This window comes from Anser cygnoides, chromosome 1 (genome assembly GCF_040182565.1).
Source record: "Anser cygnoides isolate HZ-2024a breed goose chromosome 1, Taihu_goose_T2T_genome, whole genome shotgun sequence".
Taxonomy (NCBI): Eukaryota; Metazoa; Chordata; class Aves; order Anseriformes; family Anatidae; genus Anser; species Anser cygnoides.
Genome location: NC_089873.1, coordinates 15,072,596 through 15,092,773, shown reverse-complemented (window position 1 = coordinate 15,092,773; position 20,178 = coordinate 15,072,596). Strand labels below are relative to the sequence as shown.

The 20,178-nt window shown below is 42.4% G+C and overlaps 1 protein-coding gene across 1 annotated transcript in view; it reads left to right on the top strand.

Annotated features, from left to right (window-relative positions):
* Positions 1-985: 985 nt before the first annotated feature.
* NAMPT (nicotinamide phosphoribosyltransferase) overlaps positions 986-20,178 on the top strand; it is a 30,862-nt gene continuing 11,669 nt past the window's right edge. Inside the window, exons 1-7 of the mRNA XM_066989697.1 lie at positions 986-1,148; positions 11,794-11,950; positions 13,156-13,259; positions 16,158-16,286; positions 16,767-16,925; positions 17,288-17,424; positions 19,520-19,745. Of these exons, the coding sequence (XP_066845798.1) occupies positions 1,089-1,148; positions 11,794-11,950; positions 13,156-13,259; positions 16,158-16,286; positions 16,767-16,925; positions 17,288-17,424; positions 19,520-19,745 (972 nt within the window). The 5' untranslated portion in view covers positions 986-1,088. The remainder of the gene's footprint in view (positions 1,149-11,793; positions 11,951-13,155; positions 13,260-16,157; positions 16,287-16,766; positions 16,926-17,287; positions 17,425-19,519; positions 19,746-20,178) is intronic.

Here is a 20,178-nt window from a genome sequence, read left to right as displayed (position 1 = left end):
CAAATACAGCACAGACATCAGGTGTTTGAGGTCCCGAGGATCACCCCTCTTCCCCCATTTAACTATACTCCCACTGCCGCAGGAGCATTTATTTTTTTCCCAGATATAAAATATGTTCCCTTAACCAGCAACGCGTGATTTAATGCGGCTCTGTTCAGCATAATACTATTCCCTATTAATACTCTGACGCCCTGACTTTACAATATTTCAGTGCAGATACGGCTTCAGATACGCTCACGAGAGCTAAATTAAGCCATTCTTCAGGTTCTGGCACGCCGTAAGACACAAGAAGAAGCCAGCAGGAGGAGTGGGAAGATGCTGACAATTAAAAATTCCGTCTGAGCACATCATCATTAATTGTGGTACTGAAGGCTCGGAGGTCCAGCAGCAGCGCTCTGCAGCCAGGAACGTCAGGGTTTTAAAAAAGGAGCCCTGTAGCATGGGTCTGACTTTTTGCAATTAAAAGGACTGATCTAATGAATTCGTTTTTGATTAGCATGCACTGTTATTTTCTGAACATAAGTGAGGATTTCCCCTTCGCTGCCGGGAAATGTCGCCGTGCAGGAGCCCGAGGGGCAGGGAGAGGAGGGAAGCTCGCCCTTCGCTTCCAGCCACCCCCCTGCCGGGAAAGCCCAGCAGGAACTGGGGCAGGAGGAAAGCGGAGCCCCCCCCCCCCATCCCCTCCCCTCAGCGCGCCCCCGCCGCGCGCGCCCCCGCCGCCGATCCGGGGAGCGCGCGCGCGGGCCGCGCGCTGACGTCACCAGCCCCTCCCAAGCGACCGCGCGGCGCCCCCGCGTCACGCCCCCCCGCCCCCCCCCCGCCCGCCTTTCCCCTCGCCCAATGGCGAGCCGCCCGCCCCCTGCCCCCCGCGCCCTCGCCTCGGGGCCCCGCCCCCGGCGGCCTCGCGGCGGGGCCAATCAGCGCGCGGGGAGCGCCGCGCCGAGGCCCCGCCCGCAGCGCTCCCGTGCCCGCCCCCCTCCCCTGGCGGAGCGGCGGCGCAGCCCAGTCCGCGCCGTGCCCGCGCCGCGCCGTGCCCGCGCCTCGCCCCCCGAGCCGAGCCGTGCCGTGCCGTGCCGGGGCCCGGCGCCATGGAGTGCGCGGCGGCGGGGGCCGAGTTCAACATCCTGCTCGCCACCGACTCCTACAAGGTGCGTGGGGGGCGGCGGGGGGGCACCTCCGGCACCGGGCGGGGCACCGAGCCGGGCAGAGCCGAGCGGGGCCCTTCCCCCGGGGGGGAACCGTTGCCCCCCCCCCCCCCCCCCCGGTGACCGTTAGCGGGGCAGGGCGGCCCCGCGGGGGGGTTGTTGGTTCCGTCCCGGGGCCGGTGCCCCGAGCACGTGTGGGCCGCGGCGGGCGCAGGGCTCGGGGAAGCGAAAGCGCGGCGGGTGCGGGCGGTTTCGTATCCGGCGGGGAGCCGGGCGTGCCCTGCGGCACCGGCACCCGGCCCCGTACGTTGAGGGTCCGGGGCTGCCCCTCTGGGGAGCCGCTGGGGAGCCGCGCGCCCCGCTGCCCTCCTTCGCGCGGCTCCCCGATTCCGTCATTTTTGACCCCAAAGCGCCGTCAGCGCGTCGGGAGGTGAGAGCGGCCAGGCCCCAGCCCTGCGCTGCTCGGGGCTGACCCTACAGCCCCTCAACGCTGGGCCTGTGAGACCCCGAGCCCGGTCCTACCCGCGCTCCCTCATCACCTAGACTGAAAAAACTTAACTTTTTTTTTCCCTTCAGGAGCGGAATTGTAATTCAGAGGGGCTGCTGGGGCACTAAGCGCAACGACAGTACCGCTCCTTACTTTATTGTAGTCCCTTAAAGGTTTGTCCGCTCGTGGGGGGCACGCTTCTGCAATTCGTGCCCCCTGCTGCCGCTGTTCGCAGGAAGGTGAGCTGGAAGCCTGCAGGATGCTGATACAATCTCAGGGCATCTCGCTGAGGGCTTGTGGAGCTGCTTTCATTCAGGGCTTAATCTGGCACCGGTGCTCTTTAAGAACCGCGCTTAGTGTTCATTGTTAACCTTAATTCAAATGTGGAAGAGCCCCTTCTCTTCCATGTTCGAGACGAATCACGCCAAATGCTGTAGGCATGGGTTTAAACAGCATCTATTTTAATTCTAACGTGCCGCTACTCTTAAATTCACTGCATCTGGTCAAGGATTAGTATTAGTGAGGAGAACTGGGATGACAGACGACATTTATTTCTGTCTCATTTGCTGTTTTATAGGCAGGATGATTTAGTAACAGTCCATGAGCGGTAGAAATCCTAAAGGAGTCAAGTAAAGGCCTGAGTTTTTCCTAGTTCAAATTTAATTTGGATGAAGTTGTCTGTGGCAATTAGGAGCATTTCATACTGTATCAAAAGCAGTTGGAGTTGCCTGCTTTGCTTTGTTAGGGCCATTCAAATTGTTTATCTTCCCATATACTTTGTTCCAAGTCTCAAAAGCTCCAATATTGTTAAATAATGCTTTTACAAGTAGCTTCTTTTATCTTGTTAGGTAACGGGAGCAAGCATCACTTACCTTCTCCCTGGATGATACTGTCATTTCCTAATCAATGAAGCACGCTTAGTGGAAGCACTTTCAGTAACAATCGCGCTAAAATAGCTGGTAGTCTACAACACCAGACTTCTTACAGGAGTTACCAAGTGCTCTGATTAGCAATTAGAACAAAATTGAGAGTTGATGTTGTGTTCTTTTTTTTTTTTCCAATATTTCTGCTTTATCCACAATCGCAGCATCTGTTTATGTGCAACACGCAACAATCAAACCGTGAGGCAGAACACGTAGCTGTGTTGGGAAGTTTGCTCGGTGATCCCGACGCAGATCCATACGAACTAATGGCGGTGGCAAAAGCCACATGAAAATAAACAGCTCGGGGACAAACTGTGCAGTGTCCCAGCCAGTACAGCCCCAGCTTAGGCAGCTGTCCATGAGTAACAAGTTGTGGTGTCTCCAGCTCGTATCTGTCACAACTCATTAGTTTGAGGCAGGACAGCGTTGGCTCCAATGTCCCACTTCTGTGTTGCTACAATGGAAAATTTGGGATGGCGAGAAAATTGGTGACTGGTTTAAGTGCCTGTCAAAACCCAGGAACAAGTAGCATAAAACAAAGTAATTTGGTGGGCAAAGATTTTTCCACTGACGGCTGATCTAACCTCCTCCCTCCCAAACTGCTTTCCTGCCTGGGTGTGTGTCACAGGACATTTCATCTCAAGTCACAGAAGATTATCAAACACCCAGTTTCAGTATCGTACTTAATTCTCGTGTGCTCTGTTTTCCTGGGTAGGAGTCATTCCCAGCAGGTGAATTTCAGACTTTCTACTCCCTGAACCCAGTACTCAGCTTCCACTATGAACGAGGTTTACAGATCTGTGCAAGTGCTCCATGATTTTGAGATAAGGTTTCAGATTGCCTAGTTTATCTCTAGCCCCAATAACAATATAAATGTTTTTACATCAGATTATTTTTTTTTCCTCCTTCAGTACTTGGATATTCTTAAGCTTCTCCAAGTCCCCCAGGAGTACAACTCCCCGTGTGCTGGGTATTCTGTGCCGTCCCCTCTAGGTCTGGGCGTGGGCATCTGGTATGGTGTGTACGCATCTTGCTAAACAAGTAAAAGTATAAGTAAAAATGCATTTTTTAATTCTTTGGGTCACAAGACTTTGAAGAAATTCACCCACGCAGAGTTATTTGGGGAACTGCTTTGTGCTGAAGTCCAACACAGAGATGAGCCTTTTAGCAGTGAAGCTTTCTGCTGGTGACCCGATGTTGCTGAAAAAGACCAGCACGTGAAGTCAAGATCCTCGTTGCTAGTCTGAGAGCTGCAGGTGGGGCTATCAGCAAACTCCTTGAAGTTCATGGTTCCTCATGCAAACATACTGCATGCTGTCTTGTTCTGTCTATACCAGGAAGTTTCTCAGTCTGGTTTTTCTTCTTTTTTTTTTTTCCTCCTTTTTATCAGGGGTTAGTGTGCCCTAACGTCGCCCTTCCTCCCAGCAGGGCTGTACGGTTCCTCCCTGTGGCTCTGCCTTTCTCATGCCCCTCTCTGACAGGTTTGCTCACTCATGGTGCTTCCCAACGAAAGGTCCCACGTCCTTCATCCGTTCTCATCCTCCTCATCCATTTGGTGCTGCAGACACGCTGCCCCTCTTTCCTTCCTCTTTGATTCCCAGTGCTCTGTTTATCCCACATTTATTTGTTTGTGTACAGGCATCAAATCTTCCAGGGAATCCCTATCTGAGACCGTCCTGGGGGGCAGCTTGGCAGAGCTGTGGGCCTGGCCCGGAGAGCGTGAGGAGCGAGGGGAAAGGCTGCCGGAGGGAGGCAGGAGCCTCGTTTGCTAAAGCAGTGATACCTTCTGTTGTTCTTACCAGTGGGCTGCCTGACTGCTGCTTGGGATGGTTTGTAATTAAGCTGATAGCTCTAACAAGCTGCGATGCAATTACTCCATAGGAGGAGCCGACTTGCCATCGGGACTGTAAATGAGATCTGTTTCTCTTTCGGGATGCTCCGAGGCAGCTTAAAGATTTTTGCTTAACTCTGTCCGTCTTCCATGTTGCATCTTAATAATTTGTCATTGCGACTGACTTCTTACGCTCTGCGTGGATGTAGAAGAGCGCTTGTGAAGCATTTCACACCAGTGTGTGTTTATTCTCAGGCTCTGGCAGGCTGCATGTGCTTTATTTAGAAGGCTGTAGGTATGCGAGGAAGAGTCATGAGTATCCTTCAGCTTATTGGGTTTGATCAGTACTCAGCGACGGCAAATTATTCTTCTCTGTGGCACATACATGTATATGTATTTATTGTAATTGATAGGAGTTGGACTCAGTGATCCTTGTGGGTCCCTTCCAACTCGAGATAAGCTATGATTCTATGATTCTAATAAAAACCTGTTGGTAGGGGTGCAAATCTGTTTTGTTACCTCCTGTAATTTTGGCAGTGGCAGGCATCGGAAACTTCTGGGCTGGCATTCCTCGTAGGAAGCAGCCTTTGCTCTGTCAGGGGCTGTTATCCTCCAAGTTTTGATTCACAGCCACGTGGTGGTGTCCCAGCCCCCAAGCCGTCATCGCTACAAGGGAACGCTGCAACAGGACAGGATTCGGACAGTTTTTAAATGAATGGGAAGTACACCTTTACCGAGTCATTGCAGCTTTCATTCTCAGAAAGTTGAATGCGTCGTCTTTATGTTTAAGGATCAGGAAACTTGTAGCAGTATGTGAAATGCTACAGAGGACTACTCAAATGTGTAAACAGCAAACATAGGGTGTTTTGTCATCTTTGTTATGATAATCTTGGATGCAAACCACCGGAATTTTGGGAGGTAAAGAAATCTGTTGTAAAGTGTTACCTTTTTAAACGTTTTTTTTTTTATTTGAGCATTTTAGAATACATTTAGTTACAGTGCTTACGCTTGACCTTGTTTTTTAGATGAATGTGAATGTGGTCACTTAGAGCATCTCTTGCTGTTATGAGCAGCTTCCATAGAAGTTTGGTTGTGTGAATGTGCTCCCCTTACTTTTCATAGTATTGGCTGATCTGTTAACTGTTTCTTGCTCACCTCTCATCCTCTTATTTGTCAACCTGTAAGTAAGAGATGATGGATGAACCAGATTACAGAGACATTAAAAGTGGTACAGAATCAGCTTTCAGTCTTGGTCATAACCTGAACTAGTTTCTCCTCCTTATCCGTAAGAGCAGGTACCCCAATATTCTCACTTAAACGCTGCCTTAATCTGTGTTTGCTACACTTGTGCCACGTCATGTCATCTGGGGTCTCTCTAAGGCTATTTTCTTACGGTAATTTGAAGCTCATATATGATCAAAATAAGAAGATTGTACTTGACTATTAGTATTTGGGTTTTTTATGCTTGCTCGCAAGCATCTTGCACTTAACCTACTACTGTCGAATGCTCTTTTTGTTAACTTCTTAAAGGTTGGTTCTTCTGTGATTGCCTTTTGTGTTCAGATAAGTTTATTGTTTAACCACACCAACTTTGGGTTTGGTTTTCATTTCTACTTTTGTTTATGGTACATGTTCCTTTCGTGACTGCTTTGGAAGCTGCAAAAGCATCCTTGTTGAATCTAATTGCTAGTCACAGGTTTTTTCTTCCCAAAGAGGGTCAGCAATAACTGCTGTTAGTTATGTCTCATCCCAGTGAGGTATATTTGATAAAGCTTTTCCTTTGTTCCCAAGTCCTGGTTCGCTTCCTCTGTTGTTAACCGTGTTTTCCCCAAAGGTTATTGGCAAGCTTTGCTTTGAACCACTCCGTGGGTTGAACCCGATGAAGGGTTAGGTGAAGTGGTCTTCCAAATTGTGGCCTCCCTCTCCCTACACGAGGTTTTTAACTGGTAAGTAGTACCAGCACTAGTGTGGGTCTTACAAGTCTTTCCTCGAAGTCTCTCCAGCAGAAATGCCCGGAGCCCCACTGCAGTAAAGTTATCTCTCTCAGCGGGTTGTATGTGGGGGCGAGGATCCCCCAAACACATCTCTTCCAGTACAAGTTAGTTCAACAAGCTGTTCTGACACCTCATCCCGCAACTTCGGCTCTCCTTTTTGTCACTTAAAACAATTCTTGCCTATGCTGGCGTGGATATGGCCCATTTTGGTGTATGAACGAGGCTTGTAGTGCAGTGAGCAAGCCCTAATTTGTGCCCTAATAACTTTCTGCAGATCCTGAAGTGCCCCAGCTGAGCAGCCCATCTACTAGCTTCCAGGACCACGCTCCTTCAGGCTTATTTTCTCCCTGATTCTCCCTTGTTTTCTACCTGACGCTCTGTGTTTCTGCCTTGGTTTCAGTAGCTGGGCTGTTCTGTACCTATTCTGCAATATTTTTCAACTAACTCCAGAAAGTTCAAGTACCTTCTTGGTTGAGCTGGCGTTATCTTATCTCTCGTGGAGTTACAGTACAGGCCTGACCCTGCTGGTAGATGTTCTGCGTTTTGTTTTCTTTGCTGCAGGCAGGGCTCAGAGGCATCTTTCTGATGGTTTGTGGTTACAACTTGCTGAACACCAGGAATAAGCCACCGCTGGAGAATTTGGCCACACCTGACTCCTGTACTTAGATCAGACCTGGTTTCCCTCCTGTTCTCAAATGGTTGATGTGTATAGACATAAACAACCTTTTTAAAGTAGTTTCACTGCAAACTCTAGTACATCAAAGCTTGTAAACACAAGCTGTTACTACAAAGGGTTTATCATCTAGCCTACAAAAAAAAAAAATTAATACATCTTTTGCCTCAGTTCTCCCTGTTTTGTTATGAGTACCTGTTAATTCATTTCTCTTAAAATCTAACTTTTAATATTGGGTGTTTTCTTGGATGCCTGACCTAAATCTGATTTGTGCTGTGTGTTCCTCTCAAATGGCTGACTAGATTTAGCTGCATAGATGAAGTCCTTACAGAGGTATTCTTTGCCCAGCATGCGCCTTTTCTTGGATTAAATTTGATAAGGAGCTATCCCAACTGGAGGATAGGTGCTCTATCTCAGTCATAGTATATACCCTTGTTGGAGATGGCTGGTTGTCAGACTTGGAGTAGACAAAACCTGAACCACAGTCTTGAACTAAGTACCAAAAGGCCTTAGAAGATATTTTGGAGTTCTGTGTTTTTTTTTTTTTTTTTTTTTTTTTTTTTTTTTTTTTTTTTGGTAAGGGGTTGCTTAGTCCACTACTGGGATTTTGGTTTGGTTTTTGTTTGTTTCTGTAGAAAAGGGGGTTTCTTATTGAGTTTCTAGTCACTTCTGCTTATTGAGAGCCTGCCTGTACAGGTCCAGCTTCTGTCATCCCCTACCCGAAAGCATGGGTTTATCAATGCTGTAAGTCACGTAAAACATATTTCAAATGCCACCCATTGTCACAGATTGTTTTTTCTACTCTTATGTAGAGTACAGAAAGAAGCAAAACATCATCTGACAACAAGGGCAGTTCTGGCGTTTTTCAAAGTGTACTTTTCCTTGTGCAAGCGCCTTGTAGTCCTGTTTGGTTTTGTGTGGTTGGTTGTGGAGTTTGTTTTGATTCGTTTTCCACTGGCGCTCTGTCTCTTCTGTGAGCGTTCCTGCTCCCTAGGGCTTGATCCTTCCTCATATTTCATTTATTTTTTTACCCCAGACATTGGACTACGTTACCCAAGTGCCTGCCCATCACTCTGGTGGGTGGGTATTATTTTCCTACCTCCTAGACATCCAGAAATCCCTGCTACTGGTCAGAGCTGCAGTGATGCTTATTAGGCAGATGTGCCTTCTGGGCACCTTTTGTGCCCTGCCTAGTAGCTTGCAGGCAGAGCTGGGGCCGGACGAGTGCCCTTTGGCTGATGGATGCGTGCTGGAGGCGCCGAGTGACACCGTGACTTAGCACAGCAGGGACATGGAGGGTTGGGAGTGGATCCAGAGATCTGCAGCTCCAGCTAAACCCATCAAGAACAGGGGAAATGGCTCTCGTGGTTGGCTTCTCGCACACCTGGAGTAAGCAGTGGCTGGAAGATTTGGTCCTTTCATGCTGTGCTTGTGCCTTTTAATACCGAGAAGTCTGTGAGATCCTTGCAGACACCCAGTGGGTGTTTTGATTTTTGTAGCTAAAACCAATAGCTTTGTAAAGCATCAAAGAAAAGCACAAGTTATTTAAGATTACAAAGGTGAAGATTGCTTAGATGTGAAATATCTTAATTGCCAGGGGTGTGTATTTTTCACTGTCCAAATAGATTCTAGTATGTGAAGAATAGAATTAAGTCTTACACATATAACCGTTGGAAAATAAATTATCTTTCAAGTACTTGATGAAATTTAATTGATAAACTGACATTTCTTTCATAAGCAATTTTTATCTAGGTTTTCATCCTTGCAAATAACATTTCTGGATGCTAGCGGTTATATATTTTCAGGTTAAGATCTAATCCAAAGTCAGAAAAATTATTTAAACCCGTGATTTACTGTTTGAGGAACTTGAGTATATTTTTTCTTAGGTTGAAACTGCCAGCAAGGTAGTCTGAAGGAGCTGTTTCCCCAGGCGTGCTCCATAAAGGATAAATTGGGTTGTTGGGCTTTCCAGCTGGGTTTCAGCAACTTCCAGTCTACAGCCAGAGCACCACGTTTTGGGATCATGCTTCAAAGCACAGCTAGAATGGGAAGTCCATGAGGAAAACTGCATTGAAATGCACCAGGGAAGCGTGGCACCAGCTCAGCGTGTGCACTGCGCACCTTAAGTGAATCTGGGGCCTGTAACCCATTGACAGAGAGAAATGTTTAGCTGGAGGAGATGCCTTGGAACAGCAAAAGACAGAGTTGTGTTTTTTTTTTTAAGCTGGTAGCTGAGGGTCATGCAAGTTTTCATTATAATGTAGGTGCTAACTTCAGCAACCTGCCTTTGTAACTTGGATAATTAAACTTTGTTAGAGAGACTTGATTAGGCAGTCTCATGTGGATGTAGCTTTGTTCCGTTGTTGTTTTTTTTTGTTATTGTTGTTTTTTTTTACCTTTTTACCATCGTGGGTAAAACAGCACTACATCGTTTTGTTCCAGATCATATTCAAGGAATTCAGGTATTGGTTTGGGGAATCGTTCCTGGAACGCTGGCTCTGTGCATTTGAAGCTGGTGGGCTCTGTCGAGTGTTTCTGAAAGCATGAAGCTGTAGCATGCAAATAGGAGGGAGAATGAAAATGAAGTTAACCAGAGTTCCCAAGCGATATAATCAAATGAAAAGCCCCAGCTTAAAATCCTGTCCCGTATGCGGTCACAAAAAAGAACAAAATTTTTCATGTAAGGGGATTGTGTGGGTGTCCATACTCAGGTTAGTTAGGAAGACGTGTCAAACAGCGTATTGCGTTAGACTGCTCCGTAGTAGGTTTTTTGGATTGTTGCGTGGTTGTGGTTTTGTGCGTGTGGTTATGGGGTGAGCAGAACTGCCTGGGCTGGCACTGGGATTCACTTTGTTGGGAGTTCTGCCTAGAACTGGGACCGGGCATGGTATAGTTTGTGGGGCGAGACTTTTCCTAATAGCTAGAAACCAAATCTGCCGGGCAGTTTTTGACGTGGGTTTGACATGATCAGCAGTAGGCATTCTCCCTTTGGAGCGGCTGTGGAATCGGAACAGAGCGGGTTGTGCTCCGTTCAGTGTCTCTGCTCTGCGGTGCCTTGCTTGAAGTGAAGGCAGCCAGCTTGCAGTGACAAGCGTGGGTTTTATTTGACTGGCCTCGAAAATTCCATACGAGTAAAGATAATGGGAAGATCAGAAAATTGACCTTCTGGTTATTTGACCGTTCCCTTGCAGCATTGGAAACCCAAACACAACTGCTGGTATAGGAGGACCAGAAGGTGCAATTGAGCAGTCTAGGTCACTATCCAAGCTGAGTGAAATACTAAATAGAAATGACATTTAAGAGGGGAAAAAAAATGATTTTAAATCCTTTAATAGACAGTTTTAGCAATACAGGTAAGGGAAACTTTCAAATGTTTTATTTTGAAAGTGTCAGAGGTACATTCTAAGAAGACAGGACGATGTTAAACTAACCTTTTTCCAGTTCAGTGTGATATTGAAAAGGACACTTTTTAGGATGGTTTGGAGTAAGAAGTTGCAGCAAGTATAACTCATAGCTGAGCCTGTAAATGTGGACATTTCAGAAAAATCCAGACGTATTTCATGCCTTTCTCAAGTTTTGTTCTGAGGTGTGATGGCACTTTACTCTGCTGTAGGAATGGTTTTCTCTTATGGAACGTATAGACTTGTTCACAGACTTTCCTTAATAATTTTAGAAAAATGTTGATGCTTCACCTCTGGGTATGCTTTAAGCTGATTTATGTATCCTGTAATTTCAACATTCAAATTTACAGTATCAGATTTACATCACTCTTTTTTCTGTGTGTGTGAAATATGGAATTAGAGGCTTTACATGAGGTTTGCTTTTTACATACTAGTAGGTAACAATTTTGCAGATTTAAGTTGCTAATGTTTAAAGTGCAGCTGTTTCAAACGGCCCATTACCCTAAGTAAATTCTTGGGTAGGTTTATTAATTACCAGTAGCTAATAAAAGCTGGTGTGGCTGAATCCAGCTTACCTGGATATGTTCGTGTGACCAATTTCCATGTGATACACGCTTTCGGACTTCAACTTTCCGTGCTTCCTCTATGCCAAATGTGAACTTTTACAGAAATTGGAAAAAAGTACAAAAGGGGAGGCACAAACCTCAAGCAGATCTCGTAACAGCATTACCAGCACTAACAGGTTTGTAAGCTGGCTTTAACATTATCTGAGCTTGAGAAATGCACTCTGCTCGTGGATAATGGGACGCTTGGGTAGGTGCCATTGTCGGTGCCTTCTTGAGCCTTGAGGGCTTTCATTTGAATTACGTGATTATAGCCTTCAACGCTTCAGCTACAAGCAGAGAACTTCACGTTGGTAGTGGCAGACAGCTCTGTGCTTCCTGCAGCTCTTGGGCTTGGCCAAAGCACAGTGGGGTGAAAACTGACTGGGTAGGTCAGTGCCCTGTGCTGCTCCTAAAACCCCAGCCGCTGTCCTTCCCAGTTAGTCAAAGCAGAGGTTTGAGAGCTGGCCGTGAAGGTTACTGGGGAAAAAGGCCTGTTACGGAAGCAGAGAGTAAGATAAAGGAGACAGACCTCTGAACTGAAAATTGAAGAAGTGGGAAATCCCCCAAAGACTTGCTGACTGTAGAGTGTGAACAGAGAATAGTCCAGAAAAGTTGGAGTTACTGTAAGCTTTAACAAAGAGCTCTGCTGGAAACCCTGATATTGCCCAATGACTTTTGATTTCTCTTTTTTGTAGTGTTGTTTCAAGAACTTACTGAAGTTTTTCTTAATGTAGGTTACACACTACAAGCAATATCCACCTAACACAAGCAAAGTATACTCCTACTTCGAATGTCGTGAAAAGAAGACGGAAAATTCCAAATTAAGGAAAGTGAAATACGAAGAAACTGTTTTTTATGGCTTGCAATACATTCTGAATAAATATTTAAAAGGTAACTGACTCAAAAGTAAAACTCTACCTGTAAATAAATACCTTAATTTTTCTCATGTCTTGCTGGAGTTGTAGAATTTTAAACAATTCCATACTATTTTGGTACAATGCAGGTAGTGGCAGGCATAAGGTCTTATTTATGTGATTTTGAAAATGAGATGACCGCCCTTGTTAAAAGGTATTGACTTCTAAATTCAGGCACTGTTCTACTGATTCTTTATGACAATGGGTTACTGAAAATGAAGACGTGTTCATAACCCTACTTCAGGGGGTTAAATTGAAATGAATTGAAGTAGAAGAAGACTTCATAGAACCACACGAAGGTACACTTCACATTTTGAACATGAATTTTAGTCTATTTGCTGATTTATTTAGTGTGTAAGGCAGTAATGTTAATTTTCCTTAGATTTTTGTTGCCACTCAGATTGCTAAACAAGGCAGCTACATGTGAACATGTTTTCAATATTGACAAATTTTAAAGTAACATCTGAAAAATCCATGGTGGCATTTAAGACTTAGCTTGTTTTCTTGCATTATGTGTGAATGTCATCTGTTCTGACCCAAATGCAAATTGCCTTCTGCCAGGCTTTAGAAGGACAACTTTAGCCATATAGCTTGCTTGTCTTTTATCTCGAACCAGAATTCATAAATCTCTCTGCCAGTTCTGCCAGATATTGGAATTAGACTAAAATTAAAGCACTTGATAATCTTTTCTGTAGCAATCTGAGGATTGTTCTCTAATACTGCAAATAGAAGATTGGTCATAAAGCAGCAGCAATACTTATTCAAGTAATGCAGTTAGTCTGTCTGTATCACAGAAGTGTTTAATCTGATTTTTAAGGCCTCTCCATAGGGATTCTTTCTGGAGCAGTGTAGCTTGAGACCTGGTCAGGTTGTATCTTGTGTGTGCTGAGTTGCACAATCATCACACTCCTCCAGGAAAACTACAGATAAACAAAACTCTTGACAGGTTATTAACCATTCTAAAATAGAAAGCTGAAACTTTTATTGAGTCACCTGCTGACCACAGCTTCCTTAGCATCGTAATCTGTATAATAAATTAAATTTGGTTTGAGCATAGCCGATTTACTGCACTTGACATGTTTTCTGTGTTGGTTTTTTTTTTTTTTGAGGCAAAGTAACTTTTCTGTGTCTGAACCTATTTGTTATTATTTCCTAATCTTTCATTTGTTTCTGGAACCGCAGGTAAAGTGGTAACCAAAGAGAAAATCAAGGAAGCCAAAGAAGTGTATAGGGAGCACTTTCAAGACGATGTCTTCAATGAAAAGGGATGGAACTATATTCTGGAGGTAAAAATTTATGAAAATAATGCAAGGTCATCCTGAAAGATTTATGTATAAACTGTAAAATAAATTCCACAGTCTCTTCTTTAAATCAAGATATTTTAACCGTAATACCAAAGTGTGGGTAAATTTAGCTTTTTCATACAGTGTACAGGGAATAGAAGCAGTCAGAGAATAATCATAATTGCAAGTCCATAGAGGAAAAACAATTTTCATCCTTTTGGATGCCAAATATGGCTTTGCAGGTAATAAGGATTTATGGCTGATGTCAGCCAGTTAGAATAAATGAGGGCTTATTGGCAAGTCTCCATTTATATATATAGTGTTTTGTGGTTGGTTGCATCATTTATATTGCTTTCTGTAACTAATCATAACCATTTTTATTCCAATGCAGGAAGCATTACAACTTCTTGTATGTGTAAATAGTTCCAGAAAATGTGTTTTGTTCAATTGTTTCCTAAATTTTCCGGAGATAACTTAAGTTGAACTTCATTATAAAATACAAGGCTTGAGTATTTGACACGCAAATCTTTCCAAGTATTTCCTCAGTTTATCCTCTTTCCCTTTTGTTTAAAAAGTTATCAGTCTTCAAGTAATTGCAAACATCTCTTCTATGTAAAGCCAGCAGAATCAGACTAGTAACACTCACCAGAGTTCTAATTTCTGCTGGTGAATTAAATACCAAGTTTCATTGTGGATTCTTACGAATGGCATTTGATGCTTGAAAGCAAAATTTTTAGCCTTTTGCATTTATTTTCATGTGGATACCCTGACTGAATGTATTTTATGGTGGCATCTGTGAATGTATCTGGATGTCATCTTGCAATAAGGGTGAGCCATAAGGAGTGCAAGAGAAAAGTGAATTTAAGTGTTGAAATTGGCAGCAAGGTAAATAACATTGTTTTCTAAGAGGGACTTAGGGATATGTTTGTAGAGGACTTGCATCCATTTGAAACAACTACAGATGCGAATTCAAGCCGTATTTTTAAGTTACATTATACATTGTGGGCTACTCTAATCTGTATTTAATCTTGACCCCTCTTTGGCTAAACTGAATTAATGCCTTGTTAATGCTGCATGTCTGTCCACACTGAGTTTTGACATGGTTTAACTAAACCTGTTCCAATGCATGCTTTTGGCTTATTCAAAGTAGCCTTCCCATGTACCCTCTGTATACATTCTTTATTCCTTGGTCATATTTTCTTGCTGAAACAGCGCAAATATAAAAACAAATATGATTTCTATTTTTTTCTTAGATGCTCATGGTGCTCAAAGTGGAATGGTTTGTTCCCTTCGGGTGCTTGTCTGCCCTTATGAGCACCCAGAGATGTGCTTCTACCCCTCTGTACTATTGCCTGCTGTCTCTGGCTCCGTTAACTTGTATGTTGTGTTAGGTAAAGTGGAGGGATCAATGGCTGTATGAGTGACGTGCCAAAAGGAATTTGAAATGTATGTACATGAACTTGTACAGAATAAATGAATGAGTAAATACCTATAGGATGGAGGCGGTAGAAGTGAGGAATGGGATTCCTGTGGAATGAGGGGATGGGTAGAGGCTGGAAGCAGACAGGAGCTGGTGAGGAGCGTTGGAGATGTAAGCCCTGAACATACGGAGTTGATCTGGGCTAAAAAGGGTGTAAATGATGCATTTTGCCTAAAATGCTTACCAGACACTCTGCGTACATTCAGGAGATACCTCATTACAAGAAAGAAGCTGACTCTACCTGAAAATTTTGAAAGATGCTATAGTGTTATGATGAATTATAGTATTTGATGAATGGTGCTATAGTGTTATGACACGACCCTGTTGCTTTTTCCATGGACAAAATCAACACCTTTACCAACTATTAAATCTGTTTTATTTTTCCACTAAGTATACTTTTGCTTTCATTGAATCATTAATACATAATTTTGAGCCTTTTTGAAGGCCTCATTGTCCTTTATTAAACCAGAACTGGCATCTACAAGTCTGACAACTAAACCCTGTGTGGTAGGTAAACATAACTTGCTTCAGCATCTTACACTTCAGAAGAAAACTTTTAGCTGTACTATAGAAGAGATCTTTGTGTTTTGGGCACTGGAGAACATGTATTGATGCTACTTAAGAAGTCTGTGTAATTCCTCTAAAGTGATGCAATTTTTGTTACCTTTAAAGAAGTAATATATCACAAAGATTTCTGTCAAAAAGTATTAATGTGCAAAATGTTTTAAGTATTGTCAGTTTAGCTTGCAAAGTTATAATTACTGTTTTAGAGCAACTGTTTGCAACTTACTCTTTTGCAAAAGGCATACTCCACAGACTATTTATTCTTTCAGGGATGAAAGACTGAGTTTGACAGAAGAATGACACTTCAAGATTGGATTTCATGTTTAGTGAATAGTTGAGATAATAAAATATTCTTTAAAATAGATGCTAAATAGATCCTACGTTAATAAATTAACAAAGCACGCATCTAGACCAAGCAAAACTAGTGATTTTTATTTAAGGTCTAGATAATAGCTAAACAGTTGTGATTTTTTGCTTTCTTCATGTGAAAGCATGGAAGAAAACCGCATAGCAGATATTTCTTGTTCTGTGATAGAGCGTATTTCTTTTTATTGACTATTAAAGCTTGTATGCATCAAGGAATGAAAGTGATAACCAAAATTTGGATTGATAAAGATACTCTGTATAATTTATTTATTTTTTAGGTTATAGAGTTTTACTTCTTTTTTGATAAATGCATTTTTCTTACTCGTTTGGGTTGGTCAGTATATAAACAAACAATTATTTTAAGGGTCGAAAGAAAGAACTAAAGAGCTTTATCAATAAACTCACAGACTGACTTTTATCCACTGCAGTTAAGTATAAGAAGTAGGTTCCAACCTTCCTGTTACCTAACAATATTGCTATTTCTCACACAGAAATACGATGGCCATCTTCCTATTGAAATAAAGGCTGTTCCTGAGGGCTCTGTCATTCCCAGAGGAAATGTTCTCTTCACAGTAGAAAACACAGATCCAGAATGCTACTGGCTTACAAATTGGATTGAGGTCAGTTTTGGAAAGCTAGTATGCTTTGCTAAATAAATATTAACGCACTTAATTTAAGGGTTGAATCCCTTAATGGCTTAAAGCAATTCTCTGGCAGCTTTCATCTTCTGCTTTAAGTAAGCCTGGATTCTTTCTTCATTGCTCTTACACAGACCTTTTCCCACTACCTGGCAAGTGACTGTAATAGTTTTTACAGGAAATTCACAGCAGTACTTTTATTAACAAGGAAAAGAGGAGGAAGGGAGATAAATGTCTGTAGCGTGGGAGCGATAAGTCCCAAGATGGCCAGTACTTCCCCTACCTTATAAAGGTATTATAAAGGCAAATTACTTTAACCAAAAGCAAATTGTTGGAGACATCAGTACTTTTTAAATGGGTGATGAAAATAAATAGCCCTTTTTACACCTGATTAAATACTGAGTGGGGATTTTGGAATCCTAAGCAAACTTGCACCTAATAATGTGCTGGGTTTTGTTTTAGACTATTCTTGTTCAGTCATGGTATCCAATCACAGTAGCTACGAATTCTAGAGAGCAGAAAAAGATTTTGGCCAAGTATTTGCTGGAGACTTCTGGCAGCTTAGAAGGACTGGAATATAAACTGCATGACTTCGGCTACAGAGGAGTTTCTTCACAAGAGGTAATGCTACTTTTCTAATAATTGGAGAAGCCTGATTGTTCTTACCTGTAAGGGATAGTAGCATGTATTCATTAACAATTACATCTACATGCCACAGTGAAATTGTGAATGCATACAGCACTGCATTTGGACTTACATGGAGGGGGGTAGATCTGGGTGGGGGTGTGGGTCTGAACTGTATCTGAGTACTAGGCTGAGAGAGCTTTCTTCCACATAGAAACTGTCTTTCCTGTGTAAATGCATAAAGAGTGTATTGGTAAAACAGGAGCTGAGTCAAAGTTTTGTTTCAAGCTAGTGCTAGCCAGTAACTGGTTTTAGGCTTCTATATTTGGCGTGGCAACTGAGAGCTGCATCTTTTTCAGACTGCAGGAATAGGAGCTTCAGCTCATTTGGTGAACTTCAAAGGAACAGACACTGTAGCTGGAATTGCATTAATTAAAAAGTACTATGGAACAAAAGATCCGGTTCCAGGATATTCTGTTCCAGCTGCTGAACACAGGTAAGATTTTTGGCTATCAAAACTTTTTTTAAAAATAAAAAAAATTACATGTTGTTAAACTTACTCATCTTTGTATTCAGAAATTTTTCACTTAAAAGGATGAGGCAGGCTTAAACTGTTTCATTTATATCACACGGTATTAGCCATGACTGACCCAGCTATTATGGCTAAAGTTTGATACTGATGTCTTCTGTATGTTCTAGGGGCACAGCAATGGCATGTCTTTTTTAACTCGAAATGTTTTTTTAATGTTTTTAACTATAAACTTCTTAACACAGTCTAAATAGAGTAGGAGTTGGACTGGATGATCGTTGTGGGTCCCTTCCAATCAGGATATTCTATGATTCTGCGAATCTATGATTCTAAATGTAGATGATTTTTAGAATGGACTTGAAGGCCTACAGGCAAAAGTAGATATTGAAGATCCATGTTATGAACTTTAAAATTGTTCTAAACATAAAATAGTAACATGAAAAATTGTATGAGATGCACCTTTAGGCTTTCCCAGATCATGTTCTCCCTCCAAAAGAGGCAGTTGTTCTAAAGCTTCTATCCACGTAACTAATTCAGCCAGTTGATCCTTAATCTCACACTAAGATTTGTTCACAAGTTTGAGAGTAAGGAACTGGTCTCAAACAGGTAATTGAGATGAAGAGCTCTTGGTTTTGATATAGGAATCATGTACAAGGTCAGGAGTGAGGGCAAGTCTTTGGATTTCACTTGTGTGTCTCTGCATGCTGAAATGAGCACAATATAAAGGAAGGGCCAGTTGTGGTTTTTTTCTCCTAGCAAGCACAAATATGGTCCTTTTTAATAGGGTTATTTTCACTCAGAATTGTAAGATGGATAACACAAGTTCAAGTGACTAGTTCTAATATGATTATCTTTGAAGGTACATTACTTCATGTAATTTTCTGGACCATTGCAATAGTGCTGTTCTAAAACTGCTGCTTGATCAGTAGAAGTAACAAAATTTGTCAGACTCATCTCTGATTAGCTTAATACTACAGTTATATCAAAAAATGATTAATAAAGTGACTATAATATCCTTTGTAATGAAAGGAAACACGTGGAAGCATCTTTTGTACAGCAAGTTGAAGTGGTAGTATGAGAGCAGACAGCTTAAGTGTGTTAGTTTGTATTGCCAAATGTAGACTGCAGTCACTCTTTTCAAACTAGTACACCAAAAGGGTCTTGTGCAAGAGTTGAATTGTTCCAGAACTGTTCTTCTGTTCCACAGCTTCCAATCTAAGGCTGTGTCTTGCGTGTGTGGTGCTCACTTCTGGCACACCACCAGGGTGGTCCCTGTGACTGCCCCAACCTGCTGGAAAAGAATTTTTTTGTCTCTTCATTACCGCGAGCTAGGGCTCGTATACACAGAAGTTATTGCTAGTATTTTATGGTACAAGTTCAATGCCCACTAGCTCTTACTGCTCACCTGCACTTGGTAGGAGTGCATTTAGTGTCCATACACAAGTTATTGATGTAAGTTATGTCTGCTGCTCTGCGACAGCCACATACAGACAGCCGCTGCAGATCAGCTAGCGTTCAGTAACTTATTACCTCTCATAGCAATTCTGTTCGATATGCTTGCCTGTACCCTTGTACCAAGGGTAATGCTCTGAGGTTCCTGTAGAAGAACCTTTGTATCAGTGAGCTTAATGGCTTTAAATCATTATCCAAAAAAAGGCAAATAAATTGTTTTTGTTTAAGTTTTTTTCTAATTTATGTTGCTAGTTCTCAACTTCCCTTTTTATGGTCTGAGGTTGCCAGAGCAGATGGTCTGTTCTTGTATTTGTAGTTCCCTAATTGTCTGAACGTCAGATTTAACAGAAACTCTAACAAAAGTTTTTTTAAAAAAATAGTTATATGTGAAAGAAGTTTCATGTGTCCAGTGCTTGTCTGAGTTGCAAAGATGAATCCAGGTTGCTGTTAATATATTTACTATCAGTGTAGCACAAAGCTGATAAACATATAGTTTGTGCTCTCCTGTTATCCCACTATTGTTATCTTGAATTATTTCTTGTAGAAAGTACAGGATATGTGATTTAATGCAAATGCTCCTCTAATATGTATTTTTCAATTGACTTCACAGTACCATAACAGCTTGGGGGAAAGATCACGAAAAAGATGCTTTTGAACACATAGTGACACAGTTTTCTTCAGTGCCTGTATCTGTGGTTAGCGACAGCTATGACATTTACAATGCTTGTGAAAAAATATGGGGTGATGACTTAAGGCATATAATTGAAGCCCGAAGTCCAGAGGCACCGCTTATTATTAGACCAGATTCTGGGAATCCTCTTGACACTGTTTTAAAGGTAATGCTTTCTTGAAGTCATTTGTATACATGATCGGGAAGGACAATTTTTTGTTTTGTAATGACAGGCTAGTAAACATAAGAAAAAGTGTTCTAACTTAGTGTGTTTATTATGCTTTGGATGTTTTTTTATCTATGAAAAATCTAAATGCTTGCCTTATTTAAATGTAGATATGGCAACTCTTTTGCAATCTGAATGGTTTTATTGTTTTCTTCAAAACCATTCTTGCATACCGTTCCTTGAAGCCTTTACAGCAGTTACCAGTTTTGATGGACTAATGCTGGAATGATTCTATAAAGAAGTCTTTCGTCACTTAGTAACAAATAAAACGGGGAAAAAACTTGAATATTGATAAATGCCAGGCAAGTAAGACTTTTTATCTCCAAGATTAGGTATCTGGGAGTCCTAGTGTAATTCACTATTCTATGCTGCA